Below are 27279 nucleotides of genomic sequence, written 5' to 3'. Positions count from 1 at the left end.
GTTAATTATGTAAATACATTTAATAAAAAAAAGTGTTTTGTTATTGTTGTGGTGGTATAGTGTAGGAAATAAAATAAAATACATTTATGTTGTAATTCATTTTTGTGTTTGTAAATATGTTCTAGTTTAAAAGAATTATTTTATAGTAAATGTATTTATTATTTTATTTTATAGAATATTTGTAGGTTTTTGTTCCTATGTAATTATTAGTATAATATGTGTTCTTTTTATATTTTAATTTTTTAATATATTTTTAAAAAAATATTGTGTATTAATTTTCAGTGTTTGAGTGTGAATAGTCATTTTCTTTTCCCCGGTATCCAGCACTTTCTCTACTGTTGCATTTACTGGAGTGGGAATAGTAATTTCCCCCCCTCTGCTATCCAGCACTTTCACTACTGTTGTACTCACTGGAGTTGGAATAGTAATTTTGACCCCTCCGCCACCAAGCACTTTATCTACTGTTACACTCACTGGAATGGGAATACATTTTTTCACCCCTCTGCTATCCAACACTTATCCTACTGTTTCATTCAGTGGAGTGGGAATACTAATTTTGACCCCTCTCTATCCAACATTATCCCTACTGTTGCACTCTTTGGAGTAGGAATAGTTATTTTTTCCCCTCCGCTATCCAATACTTTCCCTACTGTTGCTGTAATTGAAGTGGAAATAGTCAATTTTACCCCTCTACTATCCAACACTTATCCTACTGTTGCACTCACTGGAGTGGGAATACATTTTTGTACTCCTCTGCTATCCAACACTTATCCTACTGTTGCATTCAGTGGAATGGGAATACTAATGTTGACCCCTCTCCTATCCAACATTTCCCTACTGTTGCCCTCACTGGAGTGGAAATAGTAAATTTTATCCCTCTGCTCTCCAGCACTTTACCTACTGTTGCACTCACTGGAGTGGGAATAGTATTTTTTACTTCTCCGATATTCTACACTTATTCTACTGTTGCACTCAGTGGAGTGGCAATAGTAATTTTCACCCCTCCGCTATCCAGCACTTTCCCTACTGTTGCTCTCACTGGAGTGGTAATAGTAATTTTTACCCCTCCACTATCCAACACTTTCCCTATCGTTGCACTCACTGGAGTGGGAATAGTTATTTTTTTCCCCTCCGCTATCCAACACTTTCTCCACTGTTGCTCTCACTGGAGTGGGAATAGTAATTTTTACCCCTCCGGTATCCAACACTTTCCTTACTGTTGCACTGTTTGGAGTGGCAATAGTAATTTTTACCCCTCCGCTGTCCAACACTTTCCCTACTGTTGCACTCACTGGAGTTGGAATAGTAAATTTTATTATTTTGCTATCCAACACTTTTCCTACTGTTGCACTGATTGTATTGGGCAATTTAAGTTTAATAATTTTTTCATAGTTTAATCTTTTAATTGATTCTAGAATGTGTTTTTTATATTTTAACTTATATATATATATATATTATTTTTATATAATTTTAAAGTTTTAAAATAAATACAGATAATAGTTTAATTATTTTAAATTATATATATGTATACATTATTATGTGTGTGTGTTTATTTTTTTAATTACGTTTATTTGTAATATTTTGTAAAAATGTATATTAAATGTAATTACGTTTGTTAAAATTAATATTAATATTTAATATATTTAATATGTGTTATTTTATTTTATATATATTTAAATATATATATTGTTACATCTATATTTTTTCATAGATATTGTTGATTCAATATTTTTGTACTTATCTGTGTAGGTATGGAAGTCATTCTTTTTTTGTCGTCTATATATTTTTTTAGATATTTTTAACATCATTATTTTTAACATCGATATTCTATCAGTGAACCCTTTGTCTGGCTGCAAGGTCTCACTTGCTATCATTTTTTTTGTTTAATCTGTTTTAATTGACTTTTAGGTTTACATGTTCATGAAAGGCAACATGCTCTGAGAGCCATCTATACATTGGATCACCTATCAACCGTGGAAGCATACTACTGTTGCATGAAGTTTGAGCATTTCAAATATACATATGGTGTCTGCTGCACAAGATCGGGTTTGACTGTAGTATTCAGCTCATTTCACAAATGATATAGGTTACAGTTCAGTGATAGCATGGCTCCATCAATCCAACGCGTAAAGTCTGTCAGATCGATCAGTGTGGACTTCTGAACAGATGTCATGTAGTTAAAACAATCAAAAGCAACACCCACAACATAGACCGTTTCTAGCGTACGTATCCCCCCCCCCCCCCCCCCCACCAACTCATCACATTTAGTCAGCTTGACAGTTGCCTCCTTACATTGGCGTCAGCTATGTCCACCCTTGGTGTCAATTAGTATATGTGTATACATGGAACATTACGGTTGTTCACGGACATGGCCCTTGGCACCTACTCTGGGCCCACATCCCTCCCCCTTGGGTTGTCCCCCTGAGTATGTGTCCTCAGTTTGCTGAAGTGCTTGGAGAAGTCCCACTGAGCAGCTATGGGCTCCTTCCTCAATACCAGTGTCTCTTCCAGTTGGATTGCAATTCCCTCCTCTCTGGCCCATGCGGAGAGCGAGTGTCTCTATGCTCGTGTATGTGGTGGTTCCTGCGCCTTCCACTTCTTGGTGAGAAGTCGCTTGGTGACCACCAGCCCCAGGTCAAGGAACCAGGATGTTAATTTTGTGGCTGGGTTCTACGGAAGTGGTGCAGCAGGTAAACAGTCCAGTCAAAAGGTATGTCGCGACTTGTGCATGCGTGCATTAGCTCGCTGATTGTGTGCCAATATGTATGCTGTCTGTGGCAACTCCACAGCACGTGGACCAGTCCAGCTTCGGGTTCATAACATCTAGGGCACACTGCATCCGTGCAGTGGAAATACCTTTTGATCATCTCAGGTGTGAGGTATGCCCTGTGTACAATTGTATTTGTCGGAATATCATGTTTCTGGGTAAACACACTGTGCTCTTCAATACCCTTTCCCACTCCCTGTCCTCTAGTTGTCTCCCCAGGTCTAGTTCCCATTTGCGGCGAAGGGGTTCTAGCGTAATGTGTACGGAGTGACGTCGAAAACCATTGGACCAGGTGTCTGCCTCGCCCCATGACGTAGAGGTATAGTATGGTAAGGTGCTGGCTTGGCTCTGTGGACATGTCCCCCCATTTAGCGGTCAGGGCTGCAAACAGTGAGCAGTGCATTAGGAATTCCCCGGGGGCAGTCCCTCATTTTGAACCAGGGATTCATACGGGATAATTGTGCCATCTCGGTAAAGATCTCCCTTGGTCTGTATGTCAGTGTCTCGCCAGCTCGTGAGTGCAAGAGATGTGAGCGCCCCGGGCCAGCTAAGGGAGCCTTCCAACTGTACTGCCGGTGCATAGGGGACCAAAGGTCTGGTGAGATATAGGCTCCTGCGATAGCATTTGTACGGCACCGCCAAAAGGAGTGGTGTCGGTGTCGCAGTTTTGGTGGCTGGGTGGAAGAGTTTAAGTATCTGTTCCAGGGAGCGTGGGGGCAGTGTAGAAGCTATGTCCTCCCGACCATTATCCTCATGCCAGCGGGCTATCCACTGCAGTTGTGCAGCTAAATAGTATTGCTCAAAACAAGGTGCAGCCAGCCCCTTTTGATCTGTAGGGAGGTAGAGTTTTTCGCGAGTGCCACCCTGTGTCGGCTGCTCCCCCAGAGGAAGTGCCTGAGTATTTTAGAGAGTGTGAGAAAGAAGGCTGCAGGGACATATATAGGTAAGTTAGCAAAGTAATACAGTTGCCTGAGGAGAATCACCATCTTAGATAGTGCTACCCTGCCAGTGAGCGTTAGTGGCACTGTGCTCCAGAAGTGCACTTTCGTCTTGTTGGCCGTGAAGGACCTTTCCAGGTTGCTGTCAAAGAGGTCTGTCGGCTGGTGGTATATCTGGATTCCCAGGTATCTGTCTGGTATCCCTGCATATTGGTATGACGTCAGATATGTACGGACCCAGCCTTACCCGAACTGTGGGATTCTTGTACGAGAGGCCCGCCATTTGCCGAAATCCCAGTCCCAGATCATATCGCTGCACCAAGGCTAACAAGTAACTCCACACCAAGCAATCAAATGCTTTTTCCAGGTCCAACACTAGGCATCCCGCCCTGTACCAGTTCTGAACACTGTCCAATGCCACCCTGAAAAACCGGCACAAGTTCAGTGACATGCTCCGTTTGGGCACAAATCCATTTTGGTCACTGTGGACCAATTCAGGAACCACTGACGCCAAACCTTCCACTAGTACTTTGGCAAGTATATTATAATCCATGTTAAGGAGCGCCATTGGCCTATAAGAGCCCAAGGCTGTGGGGTCCCGGTCTGGTTTGAGCAGAGACACTAGGTACGCCTCACTCATCGAGGGGGGCAGCGAGCCTTCTTCCAGTGCTGTTGTGTAAAGCATGTGTAAGTGTTGCACCAAAGACTCCCTGTAAGCCTTGTAGAATTCGGTAGGAAGGCCGTCTGGACACAGCGTTTTTCCAGATGCCATGGATGAAATCTCCTCCCCGATCTCCTCCAAGGTGAGGGGGCAATTAAGTGTCTCCTGATGCATTCCTGAGGCTATGGGTAGCTGGACCTGCTCTAGAAATATCTCCAGCTCTTGGCCTGAGCAGCTGACTCTTTATTGATACAATTGTGTATAGTTATCTACCATGATCTTGTGAATCTCACGTTGTGTGTATACTAGGTCTCCCTCTTGTGTGCGTATAGCTGCAATCGGGGCGTGGTTACTCTCTTGTTTTATTAGCCAGGCAAGCAGGCGACCCGCCCTATCCGCTGAGGCGTGTGTGCCAGCTGTGTGAGTTGTGTAGGTATGGCACCGCAAGCGCTCCGGGAGTCCTGCATGCTGTGCCCTAAGAGTTTCCAGGCGGTTCGAGTGTCTCCCTCCCCCTCGCGCTCATATTGTAGTAGTTGGGATTCAAGGTGGGTGATTGATTTTGCTAGCTGCTTCCGTATGTTCAATGTGGCCCCTAAACAGTGACCCCTGAGTGTTGTTTTGAGGGCGTCCCATTCCACCAGCGCATTACTCGCTATACCTTCATTGAGGTAAAAATATATAAGGATAGCTGTCTCTAATGAGGAGCGGAATTCGGAGTCTTCCAGTGCAGATGGTTGGAGACGCCATGTGGGTGTAGGGGGCAGATCAGCTTCCCAACTGAGCTGAAACCATAGGGGATTATGATTGGAGTGTGTCCGCCCTAGGTATTCCGATTTCTCAACTAATGGTAGCAAAGATTGGGACCCCATCACCCTATCCAGTCATACATGTAGGTCATGCGTTGCCGAATAATAGGAGTAAATATGTTCAGTGGGGTGGAGGACACGTCACATATCTAGCAATGCCCAGTGCGGGAGCCAGTCTGTGAGCGTCTGTGCATTTGACACAGCTGATGTTTTACGGAGAGGAGGGAAGGATCTGTCTACGTGCACGTCAAACACTGAATTGAAATCCCCACCCAGCAACCAGGGGAACCCAGCATAAGTGGTCATCACCAGTGACAACTGCGCTAGGAATGATGCCTGGTCTACATTCGGTATAGTAGATAGAGTGAGCGACCCAATAAACCTTTGGGGGCTTGGGTAAAACGTAATAGGATGGGTAGATTTGCCTCCAAAGGAGTTTGTTTTTCTGTATTGTATTTTTCCCTTTATGATTCAAATTTGATAAAATCTACTATTTTGCCTATACACATGTCCATTGGTTATTGTTTCAATGTTAAGTATTGTCATGTTTATTCAGTCTTAAGTATATGTGTGTTCATTTGATTCATTGAAATTAACTTTACCCAGGATTATTAAGTTACCCGAATTTAATTTATTTACACAATTAACTAAATTTAATGGTCAAAACAAACTCCTTTGGTCTACATTCGGAGCATATATCAAGGCCAGCAATATGGGTCGACCATTAAGTGGCCTATATAATAGAGTGTATCTGCCTTCAGGGTCTATTACCACGTCTGTACAAACGAACGGGACGCCTGCTCTCACCCAGATGAGCGTACCCCTTGCATGGGCCAAATACACAGTACCATACACCTGCCCTCTCCAGCGCCTGCGCAGTCTGTCTAGTTCTGGCTGCGTCATGTGTGTTTCCTGCAATAAGGAAATTCCGACCGAGTGTCTCTGGAGATAAGCGAATATGGAATAGCGTTGTGTGAGAGTGTGCATGCCGCGTATGTTCCATGTGAGTATGTTAACTCATGCAATTGCTAGAGTGTTTAATCATCTAGGGAACATGGGGTGGGGTATGTCATGGTGAGCGCGGAACATGGCCAAGTGTGGGTGCACCGGTCTGTTGCAACAATAACATTGGGTGAACTGTGACCAACGTAATGTCTGGGACGACCTAAGTGCAGCTTTCGACACTGTAGCACATTTCACCTTGCTACAGTGTCTGAACAAGGGTGGAGTCACAGGGTCAGCGCTGAGGTGGATCCAATCTTTTCTGACCGATAGGGGCTTTCAGGTTAGACAGGGAGAACACTACTCTCGTATGTTCAATCTTGATCAAGGGGTTCCTCAGGGCTCTGCCCTGAGCCCTACCCTGTTCAACCTATATGCTTCCCCCGTAGCCAATATTGTGGAAAGCCATGGCATCCAACTAGTGTCATATGCCGATGACACACAGCTGGTCATCTCGCTGTCACGGGCACCTGATGTTGCGGCATCCAGCTTCAGTGCTTGCATGCAGGAGCTTGCATCCTGGATGTCTAACAACTGCCTGAAGCTGAATGGGACCAAAACTGAAGTGCTCGTGGTGGGAGGTGGTCCAGATGTGTGGTCCTCGGCATGGTGGCCAGCATGCCTTGGCTCCACTCCAGTGCCCTGTCGGCAGGCCAAAAACCTTGGGGTGATGTTTGACTCTGACCTATTGTTTACTCCCCAGATTGATCGTGTGGTTGGGATGTGCTTCGGTATACTCAAGAGTTTGCGTAAGATCCTGGACCTACTCCCCTTTGGTGCCAGGCAGACTCTGGTGCATGCCCTGGTCACATCGCGACTTGACTACTCCAACCTCCTCTATCTGGGAACCACGGTTAGAAGCCTTAATCGTCTCCAGGTACTACAGAATGCCACAGCCCGGCTGGTGCTGAGGCTTCCGAGGAGAACGGCCTCTAAAGCTGCTCTGAAGGCCCTCCAATGGCTTCCTGTCAGAGAAAGGATCACCTTTAAAGCGCTATGCATGTGTCACCGCATCATCGGGGGCAGGGCGCCCGATCCCCTGCATAGCCTTATCACTCCTTATAGACCTGAGCGGATGCTCAGATCCTCTGGCACCGGACTGGTAGCTGTCCCCAAAATTCACAAAGCTCGTATGGGGGGCAGATCTTTTAGGCTCCTCGCAGTCAAGAGCTGTAATATGCTTCCAATGGAGCTGCATCTCGAACCTTCTGAGGCCAAGTTCCGCAGAGCTCTCAAAACTCACCTGTTCCGGTCAGTACTGATGTAACCTCCCTGTTCTGGCCATCTCATACTCTCTCACCTAGCGCGGGGACACACCGGGGCGCGTAACCAGGCCCTTTACAAACTTCCATAATAATAATAATAACGAACTTTGCATGGTTGTCCATCCAAACTTCGGTGACCATGCAGTGGTATAAACTAGGTCAGTGTGTTGCCTGATGGGGTGCGTGTACAAGTAAGATACTGCTGTGGCCTTCCTCTCATTACCCCTACGTGAGTGGTGTGTCGCCGAGAAGTTCTGCCTGTTTAGTCTGCGGGCCAGTAGGATTCAGAGTTAAGAGTTAAGTGTCGTCAAGCGTATGCTAACTTCCTGTGAGAAGACTCATGAGGTATCTAGCCATAAGTCTAGGTAACATCTAATGGACATGTATGGTCGTTAATACAGCTGACCTGCCCTTGATCCCCACACAGCATTAACAGAACTACATTAACAAACAGTATACTACTTGCGTGGGTGGTCTGCTACAGAGTTCAGCACAATAGCGTTCTCATCCTAGGGTACCATTAGCAGTTTGCGGAGTGACCACTGGTAGGCGAAGGTCATCAGATATTTCAGTTGATGGTGACTACGAGCCGCTCGCCACTACCATGGACTGCATGTAGGATTCCAGATTTTCTTTAGTGCGCAGGGTTCCAAGTGTTGTGACGGCTTCCAGAACATTCTGACGCTCCATTCTTATTTTCTCCAGGCTTGGGGCTACTGTTCTTGGTACTTCCCCGCGTGGTCCCCTTCGTCGTCCGCGTCATCTATTCCTCTTGCCTGTTGAGGTGTCTTCATCTGAATCTGTCAGTCTTGTTCCCATCCACAGCCCGGACTCTTCTAGCCAGTCGCAATGTCCCCGCAGGAGAGTCAAAAAAGCAGTCTTACCCTTCACAACCACTCTCAGCCTTGCAGGAAATAACAGCGAGTATGGTAACTTTAGTTCCTGGAGCTGGCGTTTCACTGCCATATAGTTGTTTCCGCGGTGTTGCAGAAGAGCAGTGTAGTCAGGGAAGAGCATAACGCGGCTGCCGCATACTGTGAGGTAGTCCAGTTTCCGTGTCTCTCGCTGCACCACATCTCTATCTCTGTAGTTGAGGAGTTTAAAAAGGAATGGACATGGTCTGGTTCCCAGCTAAGGCCTCTGTGCTGGCACCCGATCGGCTCTTTCTACTGCAAACTTCTTCTACAGTGTTCCTTGGGGCATAAGGTCTCGCAGCCAGTTCTCAATATATTGTTCTGGGTTCCTACCCTCCTCTCCTTCTGGCAAGCCCTCAACCCGAATATTGTTGCATCAGGAAAGCCCTTCCACATCTTCTGCTCTATCCTCCAGAGTATTTATACGATCCATCATATCTTGCAGCACCGCAGCTTGACTGTGAGTGACTGGCTGGAGTTCCTTGAGCATTTGACCTTGGGTGGGAACTTTTTGGGCCACTTTTGCGGTGATCTGCATGTAGGAGCGTGAAGTCTAAGGTAACCTTATCAAGCCAGGTTTCCAGTGATGCCCTGGTATGATCTAGTGCGGCTCCTATTTTCTCCACTGCCGCGAAGACACAATCCATTTTGGGCGCCAGTGCTGTGGACGTCGGCTTTGCTCTCAAACGGGAAGGATCCAGGTTGCTTGCACACAGCGGCCCTTGCTGCATCTTGCCGCGCATCCGGCCCATCACAAGGTGTTGCGCCGTGGGCATTCGCAGTCAGCGCCTGGTAGGGCTAGTACGTAGGGGTATGGCTGCGTCGGGAGCTCAGGATAGAAGTCAAACTGCCTCCTAGGCGTGGGTTACTTGAACGACGTATTCAGGTTGAGGCACTAATTATGGTCACATCATGTGTGGTTGTCTGGGTTCAAAGGCAGAAGCCGTGGACTGTGGGTCCCATCAGTAATTTCTATTCTATCAGTCTCGCGGTAGTTTTGGATATCAAGGCATCCAACCGGTGACAGCCGGGAGCGACCCTCAGCACCAGGCCCCTAATTGTGGTGGCACTCCTACAAAATGTGTCAGCTCTAGAATGTTCCCTTCCCCACAATTGTCTTGTTCCAGTGGAGGTACCTCTAGCTCTTCCACAGCGCCTGTCTTCTCCCAACCAACTCGTTGCATGGTGAAAGACCGTTGTCTTCCGGGAGTTGCGGCGTACGTGTCAGGCTTAGAGAGTCTACGTGTGTGGCAGTATATTGCCTGGTCACGATTTAAGGGTCAGAATTTGTGGCGCAAGCTCTGTATCCGTGACGGTGTATCCTAATATATGGTAGCTCACCCCCGAGGATGGGGTTATGTCTCAACAGCTCTTCGTCTGTTGATTAGCAATGGCAGGGCCCGTCCAAGTGCTCAGCAGTCCATCTGCCTGTGACGCCTCTCATTGGCAAGGGGTTGCTTCAATGAAGGAAGTCCTCTTTGTTTGGGGCCTGTACGGCCCCTTTCCCAATGGTGGGCTAGAGGTGGAGTTTTTAGTAAAGCAGGAAGAATGGCGCTCTAACTGATGTGTGTAGTGTTTTTCGTGGTTCTGAAATAAATACGGTGCTGCCAGGTCGGGGTATTTTCCCAATAACCCCCGGTTGTGTGTGTATCGGGAGATCCATACTGTAGAATGAGCACAGTCCTGGGCACATCTTGTGAGTATATAACAAAGTTAGTACAAGTGTGTTGATGTATTGACAATGTGGAGGTCGACACCGGTGTAAGTTTTTTAGAAAAAGTTATTTATCACAAGGCAACAACTGTAATACATCAAAAACAACCAGCTGACACATGTTTTGTCACAAGGAATGGTCCTGTGAATCTTCAGGGCTGGAGAGGATACAAAACAAAGGGTGAGGGATATGAGGGAGACTAAGAGTGACAATGTCGCTGTCCTAAATAATTTCATAGAAAAAGCAGGGATGTTGGGATCACCTCACATGCACCTGTGGGTAAGGAGAAATGCACAGTGGAAAGTGAGTGGTGACTGCTGTGGGTGTGCCGCTTACATGGTCAGTGGATCATGAATAAAACGCGGGTAAAACACAATAAATGTCGTGACTTTTGTGAGGGTGCCTCTGTCATGGGTAGGACCTCATGAGAAGAGCGCAGGAAAAAGGAAGGGCTTCGGATAAAGTGACATGATATGTAGCAACAATGGAAAAGGAACAATGTGTGAGTGGTGATTGTGCAAACCCGGAGAAGATGCTAAGTCGTTAGACACAAATGTGAGGATACCGACACATTGTCAATACGTCAACACAACTGTACTAACTTTGTTATATCCTCACAACGTGTGCCCGGGACTGTGCTCACCCTTTCCTAATGGGTTGCAGCGTCCCCACATATGAGCTCCCCGCAATGCTCCGCACTCACCTCGCTGCTGCCTGTGCAAGGTCTGCGCCACCTAGGCCTCAGAGTCTTTACCGCCCTGATTGCAGATTTCTTTTGTACTCGCAGCCACTGTTAGAGCAGTCCCCATGGCACGATTGCGCCAGGAATCACAGGCTCCGTCGCTGAGGCACCTGCTCACCAGCTTGTGGTCACCATGTGATATTCATAGTGGGAGGCCTCCGCACCCATAAGCCGCTTCCATGCACAGCGGGCGTCCCAAATCCGTCCAGGCCTCCCCGGCTTGCACCGTCCATCTTCACTTTAGGCCATCACCTGCAGGCAGCCTTCAGCTCCCACAGCGGATCGCCCTCTCGCTCCCCCGGTGCAACTTACTCTGCCGTGCCTCACTCACCGGGTGAACAGCAAAACACACAAGATGATGGACGGAATTTTGCACACTGGCAAAACATTCACCCCATGTCACAGATCTGGGTTTAATCCATCGTTATTTTGCTCACCAAGCTACCCCAGTTCAGACATGGCCATATGCAAATCAGTCTTGACCCTGTGCCTCATGGGAACACTCACCGGGAGCTTCAAGCACTGGTGTCGGCCGCACGAACTGCAGGCGCTCCAGGCATAGCGCAACGGCTGAAACTCACTTCGCAGGAGCAGTGTTACTTCTCCCAGCAGCTACCTGCCATACTCACTGGGGAGGGAACCACAGGACATTGCCTGACAGGTTTCCAGCGATGAGTAGGACCTTCCCCCTCTCGGTCGGTGCCCAGTAGGTAGCACCACCGACCAGCATCACATATATTGGGCTGCATTCACTTCTTCGGGGCTTGGGCTATTTCCCCGCTGTAGTGACTCTCCGTTTCAGCCTCAGCCGCTTTCTCGGCACAGGCGGCCGCCTTCCGTCCTCGAGCTCCTCCATGCGGCCTCACAGCTCGCAGGCCATGCCTCTTCCCATGGCGACCCTTGCTGCCGTGAAGGTCGGACTAGCTTGTGGAAGGTCTCCCTGGCTGCCTCAGTTCACAGGCTGTCTGGTACCGTCTATCTCTAGCATGGATGACACACTGCAAGGATGATTTTGTCGGATTAGAGGGGAGATCGGCTGGAGCGCTAGGAGTTTGCATCCGCCATGTTAGCTGGCTAGCCACAACCCCATCTCACTTGCTATCATCAAAGCTTGTTTGTATCCACCAGTATCTTTGCATTGGTTATGTCTTTATGGCAGAATGTCACTGCAGCTGCAAACAGTAGTCTCCTGCACCTAAGGTTTTGCCTATTGAAATAATCGAAGGCATACACCCTCCATGGCATTGAGCTGGCCAACCACTTACACTGCAGAGATGCCCCTGTCCTCACCTCACAAGAGGTTCTCTGTGATTTTCAGCTGTTTAACTTTACTGTTTGGAAAACAGATCAGATAATAAATGCAATGCAGTAGAATGAGTTGTCTGTAACATATTCGAATAGGGAACAGGCAATGGTAGTGGGTTACATGGCACTATATTTTCATCTGCGTATCAAAGTTGGTTCACGTTCATGCTATTCTTCCACAAGACGATAGTACACTATAGTTGCCCCAGTCATTGAAAACCGTTCTGCAGTACTGAGGCAATGAAATCCTAATTCATTCAAGTTAGTCAACTTAGACTACTTTCTTTAGCATTTGATTACAGACAGCTCCAGCAGTCTGTTGTGAGCACTAATGAAATCAAAACATGGTCAATACATGGTTTCATCATATCACACATGGTTACACTGTGCCATTGACTTTGCATTATGTCATTAACGGTGTGAGTAAATAATAGAAGGCAGGATTTACAAAGAAATTGTTGCAGAAATCATACATAATAATAGAATGGTTAATTTTTTTTTTTAATTCAGAGTGAATATTAATGCGGTAGTTTACACTTTGCAACTCACTCTAATTGAAAGCAATCCCAGGGATGATGACTTACTAGGTTAAGCAGACCACCATGTCTGGACCTGCATATCCAGAAAGAATTCTTATTTTTAATGCAGTCCATTTCTTTCTTTTTTTAAAGTAAAAAAAAATGAAATCTTACTTTAGAATTAGCAGTGGTCTCCTGGACCACTGTCCACTCTCTAGCAAACCATTTTTATGATTCACAAAAGGGAAGGAGCCCTAAAGGGACACCTTCCCTTTTGTGAATGCACTACTACACCAACTTGGAAATCAGTACTTTTTCAATGCTTTGCTACTGGATTAAAGTCGCAAAACATTGATAAAACTCATATGGACTCGGTATTTAGAAGGGGTAGCTGCAACATGCCCCCATCAAATACCAAACATTTACCAACTTCTCAACTGGGATTATTATATTCAAAAATACATTGTAACCGTCGCAAACACAGAATAAGAGTGTTTCCAACAATTACAATTCTTATTACATCTGACTTGTAGTTCCTATATTGTCTTTTTCACAGTTCCACATGCATGGAATAATGATGTCACCCTGGGACTTCTGTGCGTATTACAGACATATATTCTTTTCATGCTCATGTGACATCAAAATAATACAATCCGTGTGTGTTGGTTTTACCATTGCATGCTAACAATTAATTACATTTTCCTCTTTTACCTCCCTTTTTCTATTGAAAAATGCTTCTATCATTCTGGCAAGACCTGAAAGTGTTTTCACAGATCTAAAAATGTAAAGGTCAGTAGCCAGTTTCTTGTAAATACCACAAGATGCAATGTAGTGGGAGAGAATGTGTATACGAGGCAAACCAGAATTCATGATAAATTACTCCTTTTTAGCTAGCAGCATAGGCTTGCTAACAACATCTTGGGGCCATTCGGAGAACCTCCCTGGGAATGCATTCCACAGATTGCGTAACTTTGGCTTTGTGGTTTGCAATTTGCTTGCTTTCTATTTGCTGGCTTTATTTGTTTTAGGCTGTCCAGCTTGCGTTCGTCCCTTCCTTTGAAACCTATTTACTGTATTGTTCCACCAGTACTGAATTCCTGTGAACACGCCTTTACATTTTTGTTCTTCTCTTGTCACATTTGTTATGCATTCAAAGACAGAGGTGAAATGTCAGGATCTGTCTTTCAGGAAGCTGGGGTTTACTTTTCTTTCTCTGATTTCAAAGTGAGAGGATTTCTGTGACATCCTTCTGGATACCCATGTGAGACAGAAAGTCCGTAGAATGTTATTTGTTTCTTGATGGCTACTCCGGGTGTGCTGGGCAATTTTATTTTGTTTTCTAGCATAAAACAAAATGTAAATGTCTGTATACGAACTGTGCAGATATTTCAGGATATGGAAAGCACAAATGAAGCAATTTTTGGGGTAATTCCAAAGTGCGATGGAAACAAATATTTTAATACGACCAAAATAAATGAATACACTAGGTGATGCCAATTCAACAAATTAATTTTTGTCAGCTGTATACTTTTCTTTAGTAACACTGTGTCTGTGCAAATGTAACGGTCATTTCAATTGGAGATGTGTTGTCTGTCACTCTACCCCACTTCACTGTGCTTTTTACCAATCCACAGCACTGCACACTACTATGTACCACTCCACACTAGGCCAATACACTCCACTCTGCGTGACTGCACTCTACTCTGTACCACTGCACTCTACACCACTTCACTCAACGCCTCTCTTCTCTACACCAGTCTAAGCTAATGCACTCTACCCCACACTACTCTACTGTGCACCGCTACAATCTACGCAACTGCACTCTGCGCCAATCCATTCTAAGCCACTCTAATCTACTCTGCACAACTGCACTCTACGGCACTGCACTCTACAATACTCTACTCAATGCCACTGCACTGTACTTCACTTCACTCTACTCTGAAACAATCTACTCTATGCCACTCTATTCCACTTTGTGCCATTCCACTCCACTCTAAGCCACTGCAATCTACTCTGCGCCACTCCACTCTACCCCACTCCATGCCACTATACTTTATGCTACTGTACTCCACGCCACAGCACTCCACGCCAATGCACTCTACACCACTTTACGCAAAATCAATACACTCTACACCACTGCACTCTACGCCAATCTGGCCTGCACTACTGCACTGTACATCACTATGCTCTACGCTGCAACATTCTACTGTACGCTACTCTAAATCATTGTTCTCTACATCACTTTACTCTGCACCACTCTACGCCATTGCACTCTATATCATTGCACTCTATAACACTCTACTATGCAACACTGCACCCTCTGACACTAAATTCTACACCACTCTACTCTCCACCAATGTTCTACTCTGCACCACTACACTCTACTGGGCTCCATGCCAATGCACTCTACGCCAATAGATTCTATGTTACCATATTCTATGCCACTACACTCTATGCCAATCCACTCTACGCCAATCCACTCTACGCCACTCCACACCACTCTAATCTACTGTGCACCACTGCACTCTATGACACTGCTTTCCACATCACTTCACTCTATGCCTCGCTACTCTTCACCACACTACTCTACACCAGTGCACTCTGCCCCGCTCTACTATGCTCCACTGCACACTACGTCACTGCACCAATGTACTCTGTATCACTGTACTCTATGCCACTGCACTCTACGCCACTGCACTCTGACACTCTGCAAGACTGCACTCTAAGCCACTGAACTCAAGACCACTCTACTAAATGCCACTGCACTCTTATGTCACTACACCATTCAACTCTAGTCCACTCTACTGCACTCTGGGCCAATGCAATCTACGCCACTACACCACTCTACTCTACATCACTCCACTCTACACCTCTTTAATCTATTCTGCACCACAGCACTCCATGCTACTGCACTCTTCTATACAACTCTACTCTATACCACAGCACTCTACCTTATACCACTCCACTCTACCGTGCACCACTCCACTCTATGCCACTTCACTCTACTCTGAATCAATATACTCCAATCTACTCTGCACCCCTGTACTTTACACCACTTCACTATAGTACACTCTACAATACTCTACTCTATGGCACTCACTCTAATATACTCCACTATATGACGCTCTACTCCACTCTGCTTCACTCTCTGGCACTTAACTCTACAACACTCTACTCCACTCTATGCAACTCTACAACACTACTCCACTGTACGATGCTCTACGCAGCTCCCTCTATACCACTCCATTCCACTGTACTCCACTCTATTCTACGACACACTACTCCATTCCATCTATGTCGCTCCACTCTGGCACTCTAGGCCACTCCACTATGCGCTACTCGGCTCTACAACACCCTATTCCACCCTATGCTACTTCAATATTCTACACTACTTCACTCTATGCCACTCCACTCTACACCAGTCTCTACTCTGCTGTACGTCACTCTACTCCACTCTACGCAACACCCTCTAAGCCACTCCACTCTACACCACTCCATGCCACTCCTGTCAACAACACTCTACTCCACTCTGACACTCTACTCTATGCCACTCAACTCCACTCTATGCCAGTCACCTCTACCCCACTGAACACTATTCATCTCTATGAAACTCTACTCTCTTTACGTTACTCCATCACACTCTACACCATTCCAGTCTATTAAGCTTCAATTCACTCCACTCAACTCAACGCCACTCTATGATTCTTCACACCACTCCATAACATTCCATTCTATTCCAGTTTATGATCCTCCACTCCACTCTCCTTTACCCCACTAATTTTAGCCATACTGAACAGCAGCCATGCTAGTGAACAACATGGCTAAAACATATTGGCAAAGCCAATAGCTGTTGCATAGGCGAGACCTATTGGCTTTGCCAATGCTTGTAATTTGTGCAGGTGGATTTCCAGAATACACTAATCAATACCTCAGTACATTGGACCGTTCAGCTTCAGGTTTTTGTGACCTACGAGCACAAGAGTTGGTGTTTGGAGAGTACAGCCTAGGGGTTTTGCCTCTGGAACGCTGAGAGTGCTGCCTGCCTTTAAGCCCTCTCCAGCCTGTTTGCAGCGCCACGCCTCGCGGCCCCCGCTCCGCGGGCGCCGCTCGAAGGCAAAGACTTTTGCTGCTTGATTTGTCCCAGGATACCTGCTTGTGCATAGGAGCACCAACGCGTTACCTGCGAGTTTCCACCAACCTTACTGCTTGAGGCGGGACTGCGAGGACCAGCGTGCAGCGCGGCGCTGATCGGCCGCAGCTGGTCCTATTCCCGCCCCCTCCACCGATAAAGTTCTTGCGGTGTGTGAGCAGTTTGGGTTTTGCCTCTGGAACGCTGAGAGTGCTGCCTGCCTTTAAGCCCTCTCCTGCCTGTTTGCAGCGCCACGCCTCGCGGCCCCCGCTCCGCGGGAGCCGCTCGAAGGCAAAGACTTTTGCTGCTTGATTTGTCCCAGGATACCTGCTTGTGCATAGGAGCACCAACGCGTTACCTGCGAGTTTCCACCAACCTTACTGCTTGAGGCGGGACTGCGAGGACCAGCGTGCAGCGCGGCGCTGATCGGCCGCAGCTGGTCCTCTTCCCGCCCCCTCCACCGATAAAGTTCTTGCGGTGTGTGAGCAGTTTGGGTTTTGCCTCTGGAACGCTGAGAGTGCTGCCTGCCTTTAAGCCCTCTCCTGCCTGTTTGCAGCGCCACGCCTCGCGGCCCCCGCTCCGCGGGAGCCGCTCGAAGGCAAAGACTTTTGCTGCTTGATTTGTCCCAGGATACCTGCTTGTGCATAGGAGCACCAACGCGTTACCTGCGAGTTTCCACCAACCTTACTGCTTGAGGCGGGACTGCGAGGACCAGCGTGCAGCGCGGCGCTGATCGGCCGCAGCTGGTCCTCTTCCCGCCCTCTTCACCTGCTCTTCCTATAACATCGCTTAGAGTAACGCGCACGCGGGACGCGCGCGGGGCAACGGCCGGGGCGAAGACCGGACAAAGAGCGGGCCGTTTAAGGCCGTTCAAGGACGGCAAAGGACGGCCAGGCCCTGAACCCCTGTCTCATCGCCCTGAAACAACCATCCAGGTAGGCCGATTTGTCGCTTACTCCTCTTTGAGACCACATCCATTCAACACCTGATACTGTCTTACCAACGTCAACCATGCGACACAAAACTAGAAGCTGCACAAAAAAAGCTACGGAGGTAGCACAAGTGACTGGCCCCATTGATCTTTTCATCTCACGGGTAAATGAGACAATTGACAAGAGCATTGTACTGCTGGAGAAAAGAGTCTCCTTGGACCTTATGAATGCCAAGCGCTCCTCTCTGGGCTCCCTTGCAAATGCAAACTCACCCTCTCAGCAAGCCTTGAACAACCGCTCTTTACCCTTGCCCTCGTCCACCATAGGCACTGCTACAGTACCGAGTGCTGTTGACTTATCAGTCACTCGTTCGGACTCGGACCCGTCCTTTGTGGATCTGGAGGCGACCCCAGATCTAGAAGCCTGCCGGACACCTAGGGAGACGGGACCGGGCCTGGATGGGTTAACTGCTAAGTCGACCCCTTCCGTGCCTAGTGACCCCGGGGGTAAGGCCATTACTATACCTGAAAATGCAGTGCCCAAGTCTAAACCCAAGGAGAAGCCTAAAGCCAAAGCCAGGAACCACAATTTGGTATCACCTACTCCGCACCTAGCGTCTGGCATTCCTTGTTGGATCGAAAATATGGTTACAGACCTCAAGCAGGATCTCGAGGCCACAATAGCAGCCCAAATAAAACCCTTGATTTCTAAACTCGACAGACTAACGTCGCTCATTAATACAAAATGGCCCAACAAGATCAACGAGCCTGGGCTTGTCCAGCAACAAGGGCACAGAGAACCACCCCCTAATCCTCAACCTCCAGTTAAGGTCACCAAGAATACAACCGACAAGGCAAAAATACCCCCATCCACCAAGGATCCACCTGCATCACACTTGCCCCATTCAGGGAATAACTTTGTACAACCCCCACTCATTCCCACCCCAAAAGCGGTGAGCGATGCCTCGTCCTTGCAACAACCAGCCGCTGGTACTAAATCTACTACTTCCCAAGCGAAGGATTCCAAAGGGAAACCCACGAACACCCCAGTTTCTCACTCTACAAATAACTCTGAAGCCCCTAAGCCTAGGCAGGCTCGCTACAAATCCATTAGCCTGCCACCAGAAGTCTCTCCTTTTGTGGTTGTGTTGACTGCTGTCCCCCCCACTGAAGGAAGGAGTCAAAGAAACCTTTGTAGAGTTAAGAAACAAATGTGCCCAGTGGCTCCAACTACACAGACCCCTACCCAATAGTATGAGTGGGGAAATTCTTGCTGTGCGTAGAGGGGACTGGGTGGGTAGGAGTAAGAAAACAATATCAGGGGATGTAATTACTGTTAATTTTAGGGATATAGGGGCAGCGAGTTTCATCTGTAATACACCTAACAGTGGTCCTGCCACCCAAATCAAACCACTCCCCTTGTCTTACTTCCTCCCTAACCCGTCAAGATCCAATTTTCATCGGCCAATCATTCCAAGTAATCGAGGGCCTGCACATCCCCCACAATATGCCCCTAACCACTGGCAGCAGCCGCCTAATTTTCCATCTTTGTTTCCGCATCATGCAGGCCTCCAGTGGCAACAACCTTTCCATCCCTTACCACCTTTTTTTCAACCTGCCCAGCAGTGGCAACAATTCCCTCAGCCATCACTTTCTGCTAACCATCAATGGCAACAGCCATGGCAGGACTCGTCTTCGCCCTTTAACCCCTCTTATTCACAGTTTGCCCATCCAAATAGGCACTGTGTACTAGATGAGGTCGATTGACTTACCCTCACGGGAGGTCTAGATACTAATTTCCCTCACAGTATTAACACTACGAAGGATGTATTATTGGATACATCTCTCCCCACATATCCAGGGGTGTCACCATCTACACCAATTAGGGGCAGTGTAGATCCACCTAACCCCCAAATCGCTGTGATTCCAGCTGGGGACCCACCATATGGCGAGTTAAAAATCCTTAGTTGGAATCTTGCTGGGATCTCTAGGAAATTAGCCCTCCCGGAGTGGAATGCCCTGGTTGATGCTCATAAAATTTGTATATTCCAAGAGACATGGGCTACTGAACCACTGCACCGGGTTGGGTTTGTTACTTTTTTTACACCAGCAGTAAAACCCAAGGCAGGGAAGGGGCGGCCATCGGGGGGGCTTATTATTTGGATAAGCATCCAGCTTAACTGAAGGTTAGCTATTAAGAAGGTAGGAACACCTGATATCCTTGGTATTTCCCTACTGGGTTTACAGGGAGGAATAACTGTTGACCTCTATAATGTTTATATCAGAGGAACAAAAAATGGGCGTATCTCACCTACAATAATGGAGCTTGAGGCCCAACTAGGGGAGCAGAGTGGACTTGGACATATTTTAGTAGCAGGGGATTTTAACTGCACATACGAGCCACTCCCCCTAGAAGGAATACCTGACTTAGGAGAGGAGGATAGTAGATGGGGTATCCCCACCCTCTCTATCCCACCCATCAAGCGCTGGACTCGCAGTGCAATCCATTTAAACGCACTCACACTAGAGTTTGGTTTAAGAGCAGCCAATGGCCGTACTCGATCTGATCTGCTGGGTGCTCCCACATTCAACAGAGTTGGTCACTCTACACGGATTGACTACATCCTGTTGGACAGGGGTCTCTGGAGTCTTGTTATCGATATGGTTGTTACTACTACCTTAGAGAGTGACCATAACTCACTTTCCTTATCCTTAAAAAACCTTTGGCCCACTGAAGTGCTGCCAGTCCCATCAAGCTGCCCACAGGGGATTACTGTTTCCTCTTGTGGTAGGCGTCTAAAGTGGAGCAAGATTATGTGTAATACCGACAAATTATCCACCATAGATGAAGTGGTTAAAGGCACGCAAGACCAAATTGGCTCTATTGATCTAACTAAATCAGCAGTCAAGGCCACCACTATTTTTGAAGCTGCCATAAAAACCATAGGGGACCTCTTTTGGGTACAAGGGTCTTCAGGGAAACTGAAACCTCCATCTAAATCCAAAGGCAAACACGACTGGTATTCGGCAGCATGCAGGAAGGCCAAATCACGTCTAATAGAGGCAGTTAAAGGGAAGTCCCCCCAACTAATTCAAATTGCAAGAAGAGAACACAAAAAGGCCCTACAGTTAGCTAAAAGGGAGTGGGACGATGCCTACTTGGTAACCCTCAAGGAAGCAAGTATGAAAAAAGATTCCAAATGTTTCTGGGACACTATAAGGGCACGAAACAGACCAGATAGTGACCTTATAACTTGCAACATTCCGGGGCAGGTATGGGAGGCCCATTTCTCCAAACTTTATTCCTGTCACAATGGTCCCAATGAGAAAGGGTTTGCTCAATCCTCTCCTCATATTAACTATATGCTTCTCCCTAGCGACCCTGACTTCACGTTAAAGGAAGTGGAATATGCTATAAACTCTATCATTCCACAAAAAGCTGCTGGACCAGATGGTATTCCCGGGGACCTGTTAAAATCTGATAGTGTTAAATGGGGCAAACTTATCCACTCCCTCCTTGTTGCCATCTGTAGGGGCGCCCCCATTCCCTCATCATGGAAGGGGGCGGAGGTGGTCCCCATTCACAAGAAAGGCCCAAGGGATGATCCATCTAACTATAGGCCGATTAGCTTGCTAGATATCAGCCAAAAAGTTGTCGGTAAAGTTCTTTTACTCAGGATTCTTAACTGGGTAGAAGAAAACAAAATTCTCACAGATTTCCAGGCCGGTTTTAGAGTAGGTACTGGAACGATCGAGCAAGCATTCAGGCTTATGTTGATTTATTGGAAGGTGGTAGTGATAGGCAAGGGCAGTCTTTATCTCGCATTCATCGATTTAAAGACTGCCTTTGACCTTGTCCCTAGGGACTCGCTATGGAAGGTTCTGGCTAACATGGGGCTGCCACAGTATTTACTATCCTTACTGGTCAGGCTCCATCAGGACAGCTTTGCCCAAATTAGGTGGGGTTCTGGAGGGGAGAAAACGGGCTGTATTCCGGTCGAGAGAGGGGTCCGCCAGGGATGTGTTCTGGCTCCCACCCTTTTCTCTTTGTACATCAATGGGGTGGTTGAGCATCTACTTAAATCTCCATCTGACGAACCATCCCTGGCTGGAGAACGCATACCGACCCTCCTCTTCGCGGATGATACGCTCCTAATCTCTAAAACCCCAATGGGACTACAGAAACTCTTGGATAATTTCCAATCCTTTTGCACTGACCGAGGCCTGGTAATAAATACCAACAAAACAAAGTACCTGGTCCTCAATCCCCCCAAACAGCAAGTGCGTCCCCCCATCTTAAACACTGAGCCCTTGGAAAGGGTAAAGGTATTTGATTACCTAGGGATACGCCTTTCAGACAAAATGGATTGGACGCCCCATCTAGACAAGATGTTGTTGAGCCATAAAAGGATCACAGGTGCCCTCTTAAGGGAGCAACGTTCCAGTTCATCTAAACCAATAGGAACAGTCCTCGAGATCTATGCAGCCAAAGGTGTCAGCTCTGCCCTTTATGGAGCGGAACTTTGGGGCTCTGCATCTACCGAAGCTCTGCAAAGATCTGAGAATAATTTCTGTAGACAAATAATGTCCCTCCCTCAAAGTACCCCACTTTTACCTTTATTTATGGACCTCGGCTGTACCCAGATCGGCGAAATTGCGAAATTCCGCCCTCTCCTACTATGGGCCCGTATTTGGCGGGTAGAAGAACTCAGTGGCTACGCCAGAGGTCTTGAAGAAATAATGGCATCACCAAACTGGGGCAGAATCAAATGGTTAAAAGACATGAAAATCCTATTGTCCAACTTGGGCCTACTCGACTCTTGGCTAAGCAGAACCTCACCCCCAAAACAAACACTCAAAAAGCTTTATCGGGATTGGATTTGCTCCCAAAGACACTCTAGCACGTCTCTTGGCAGGCTTACTGAGGACTTTTTGATGTTTAAAGACTGTCCCAGGCGGGAACCCTACCTGGACATAATAGGGAAACCTTTTGCCCGGTCTTTGTATTTTAGATTTAGAACGGGTACCTTGCCACTGAATACCTTTACCAAAACATGGAAATCCTGTGTAGGCAAAACTGATTTGTGTCCATCATGCCTAGCTCATCCAGAGACATTAGCTCATTTCTTATTTGTCTGTAAGGAATCTGCTAACCCAAGAAGGATGTGGTTGAAGAACCTATGCCGTCAGCTGGGAACCAGGAGCCATGATGTGGCAATTAGGATACTTGTCTCCGATAGCTATGTACCCTATGTGTGTGCCCTAGCCAAATTTCTATCTTGGGCTTGGGCTATTCGAGCCAGAAAGCTAAAACACTCTGTTTAATTCTTTTTTAAAGAATATTTATTCTAGCAATGATTCAACTTCTTGTCACCAACTGGCTATGTGTTACTGAGCATACAAAACCTAGAGTTTTCTTCTCTCGATTGGGACAGGAATATAGAATTCCTTTTTTTTTTTAAGAATATGTAATAATGTAAACTGTAAAAATATATTATTCTTCTTACTGCTTTGCTTTTATGATAATGAATTTTTATCGAAATAAAGCTTTTTGACTTGACTTGAGTACAGCCTAGGCCCCAACAATTATCATAAGATCAGCAGACTGCGCTCCTGATGGAATCCTATGTGGCACTGCATCTTACCTGCGATAGCTGAGGAACAGGATGGCAGATATTAGCACCAAACTCAGGGCTACGGTTGATGCCACCACCAGCGTCATGGGGTCCAACTCTGCAAGGCAAAACATGGAAGTTCACAAACCGTACAGTTCAGAGCAAGGGCAGTGACAGAAGGACTGAAAAACAGCAGAAAGCAATCAAACATGAGTCAAGAGGTGACACAGGAGGTCTGACAAGCCAGTGAGCAAAAGTCTTAAACATGTGGATCCAGGAATGGGGTCAGCTGGTTTGAAAAGCCATTTAGGCGTCAGGAATCCCGAGCAGGGAAGGAAGACCAAGAGACTATTACGGGTGAATAGGGTAAATGGTGCATAAAAGGTGTTGAAGTGGAAAGATAATTAAGGGAAGAAAGAGGAAATGGGAGTTGAATTAATGAAAGGGAGATGAATGATGGTAATGTGATGGATAAGCAACACACACTATCTTACTGGGAAGTTTTAAAATAATTAAATTAATAAAATATTTTCATAGTCACAGCCTATTCTGTGCGTAGCCCCCTGTTAAGACTAATAGACTCCTATTGTCAAAACTTGTATGCATATGCAGATGATATACAAATGATACTAAAACTGAAGGGAGAACTCCAGCAGTTTTCAAATTGAATGGAAGAAGCCGCAGACTGGATGAGGAATAATGATCCTATCCTACATGGGGATAAATTAGAAGTATTTGTCTTTGGCAATTCATCCTTATGGTCACAAATGAGGTGGTCACCTAAATTAGGGACTTCTCTAATTCAAGTTAATAGGTCAGAAATGTAGGAATCAGATTTGATTATGAACTAGCCTTAAAACCTTAAATAATAAAGCTTGCCTCTTCAAGAAGGCGCCTGTTGAGGATCATCTGAATGATTCGCCCCTCTCTGCCTACCTTTTTGAGGATTGTGGTGGTTCAAGCCATAATGCTATATCGATTAGACCATTGCAACTCTATTAGTTGGTCTCCTTAAGTACCTAACAGGCAATGTACCAATAGTCCAGATGTGTGGCAAGCATGCATGGTTCTTGGAATAAACTGCAGAGCATCAGTTTCCTACCACCTTCGCCAGCGTCATTGGCTACCAGTGTCAAAAGGGAGCCTTTTAAGTTGCTATGCACAAAGCGCTGTTTGACAGAAGAACGGACAATCGCATGACCTCCGTTTCTGTCCAGCATATACCAGCCAGAGCACTGACATCAGCCTCCCAAAACATATCCTATTCCAAGATTTTAAAAAACCTGAGGATTGGAGAAAGACCAATAGCAGTAAGCACTGCTAAGGACTCGAACGACATGCTTATTTCAATGACTCAAAAAAGTATTGTCTTTCTCAAACAACTGAAGGCATAGTTATGCAGCCTAAAATTGTGGAGACGTCTTTGCTTGCCTCTCTGTCTGTAGCTCAGAGGCTTATTCAGGGATAGAGTCTTCTAGAAGCGCTGGTTTATTCATTATTCCATTTTTTAATTGAGGAAAGTTACATAAATTGGTAGAGGCACATAGAACCACATCACATAAGTGGGCCTACCTATCATTCTTAAAAATTGGATCTTATTATCTTACACATTACAATATATCCACCTATGTGTGAGGTCCTCCAAACAATAGTTGTCATTTTTATTTTAAACACCATCTGGTAATGAAAACATGCCATTGGGAGGCTACATTTTCATATTTAAAAAAAAAACAATTAAAATTAAAAGGTATTCTAAATCATTCAAAAGCCCACTTTTATTCCCCACCTCTGCCCCTAATCCCGTCTCTCCTCAAAAACACGCCAAGGTTTCAATACCTTATCATATAAGACTACTCATATTAAGTTTGTAGGTGCTCCACTGATCCAAAATGAAAAAAGTACCAGCTGAACAGTTCAGTACAATACAAAGCCCGCAGGCCTATCCAATTAACAACTTTTCAATTATTCTACTAGTTTAATGGAGAGGAGGGTAAGTTGCATATCAATTCATAGAATTTAGGCATTTATTTAGTATGTCTTTATTTTTGTGTTTTATAAAGCGCGTACACGACCATCAGAGCGCTGTACATAGAGAGGTTTGAAAAGGGTTACAATACAGTAAGGATCTTAGGGGCTCATTACGACGGCAGAGACAGTCACCGCAGGGCTGGCGGTGGCGGTCCCTCCGCCATCTGGCTCCCATTTCCCCCGTCACATTAGGATGGCGGGGGAATTGTGCCACAAGCGTGGCAGGCACAAGGAGCACCCACACAGGCAATTGTAAGGATTGCCTGGTGGAGCGGATAAGGGAGTGGTGCCTCGAAGGCACCGCCTGCCTGATCACAATGCTGGCGTCAGGCAGCCTTTCCATGGAGGTGGCACCGCCATGGAAAGGCTGGCAGAGGCTGGCTTTGGGGGCCTGTTATGGGCCCCCTCTGTGGTGGGGGGGCAGTTGTGCACTGGGGGGGGGTACCATGGGTACCCCCTACATTTCCATACACAAGGTGGAGGGCACCGCGTGGTGCCTGCCATGTTGTGCAGGGAAATGCACAACATGGCCATTTACCATTGCGGTGGGTGCTGCAGCCAGCAGTACCCGCCGCAATGGTAAATTGCCAGATGCAACCACCGCATTGGCGGTCTAATCATAATTAGGGGTGCGGGACTACCGCATTACAGGCGGGCAGTCCCGATCCCATTACGATAGCGGACAGACTCAAGTCCACCCGCCTTCGTAATCAGCCCCTAAGTCATTTATGATTTGCTGTATATACATAAGGTTCCAAGAGTAAGGTCTCTAACAATTTTGTACAATAACTAATAGGGAGAATTATAATTACAGACAAGTTATCATGTATAAAGTTCAAAGAGTAAGGTATAAAACAACAATATACAATAACAAATCTGTGAATGTTAGTTTCAGAGTATTTCTCTTAGGCCACAAGTTTTGTCTAGAAGTAAAGCTTTAACTTCCTTCTTGAACAGTCTGAATGAGGTAATTGTTCTCGTTGAGGATGGAAGGGAGTTCCATACTAACCCTGGGCGTAGTTTGCGTAGTAGCGCTATGCGTAGCTACGCGAAGTGCACTTCGCACTATGCACGCTACGCATAACTACGCGAATTGCGTAGTGCGGTAGGGAAATGCTGTTTGCACTGATTTCACAGTGCAGGATGCTTGTCCGCACGGTGCAATCATTGCAAACAGCATCTTACACAGTGCAAGCGGTCATTTTCTGCCGCTCTAGTAGATTTGTACTCGAGCGGCAGCTTTCTTAACGCGGACTGGTAGTTTCTCATCGCGAGTGGTCGCCAGCATACGCGACCACTGGCAATGAGAAACCTGACCTCCCAGTGTTGAGAATCTCGCCAGGAGGTTTATTTTCCATGCTCGCGATCGGCAACTTGATGTTGCTGATCGCGAATGAGGAAAAAGTATCGCCGGGATGTTGATTTTGCTCGCTCGCGGTCACCAACTTGACAGTGAGCACGGGAGCAAGCAAAAAATGCCCGCTACGCGTTTTTGCACTGTGCTACGTGCAATTCGCATAGTAGCGCAAACTACGTACGCTCCGCGAGCGTAGCGTAGTACTGCGCCCAGGGTTATTCCATACTTTAGGAGAATATCCATGAAAGCGCAGCATTGAATTTTCCTTTTTTTGCATCTTGCTAGTTCTAGTATGAGGGAATTCGCATTTCTGGATTCTCTTCCACATCCTGAAAGCTTGAATCTTTTCGGCAAGTATTTTGGACCAAAACTGTGCAGAGCTCTGTATGGTATGCGTGCAATGTTCAGTTGAATCTTAGCTTTAACTGGGAGCCAGTTGAAAGGCTCTGAGTGACAATGTGCTTGTTAACAGTCTTACTGCTGCATTTATTATCATTTTCATTGGTGCAAAGCTGGCTTTCCCATTCCCTACCATCTATGAGAGTAGCATTCTAGTCTAGAGAGCTCTGGAGACTGAACCCCCGTTT

At 46.5% G+C, this 27279-nt stretch overlaps 1 protein-coding gene across 1 annotated transcript in view; it reads right to left on the bottom strand.

Moving 5' to 3' along the window:
• EPOR (erythropoietin receptor) overlaps window positions 1–27279 on the bottom strand; it is a 195634-nt gene that overhangs the window by 26973 nt on the left and 141382 nt on the right. The window contains exon 6 of the mRNA XM_086962765.1: window positions 23338–23425. Within this exon, the coding sequence (XP_086818891.1) occupies window positions 23338–23425 (88 nt within the window). The remainder of the gene's footprint in view (window positions 1–23337; window positions 23426–27279) is intronic.

This window comes from Lissotriton vulgaris, chromosome 1_1 (assembly GCF_964263255.1).
Source record: "Lissotriton vulgaris chromosome 1_1, aLisVul1.2, whole genome shotgun sequence".
NCBI classification, from domain to species: Eukaryota; Metazoa; Chordata; class Amphibia; order Caudata; family Salamandridae; genus Lissotriton; species Lissotriton vulgaris.
This window is presented reverse-complemented; position numbering and strand designations above follow the sequence as displayed.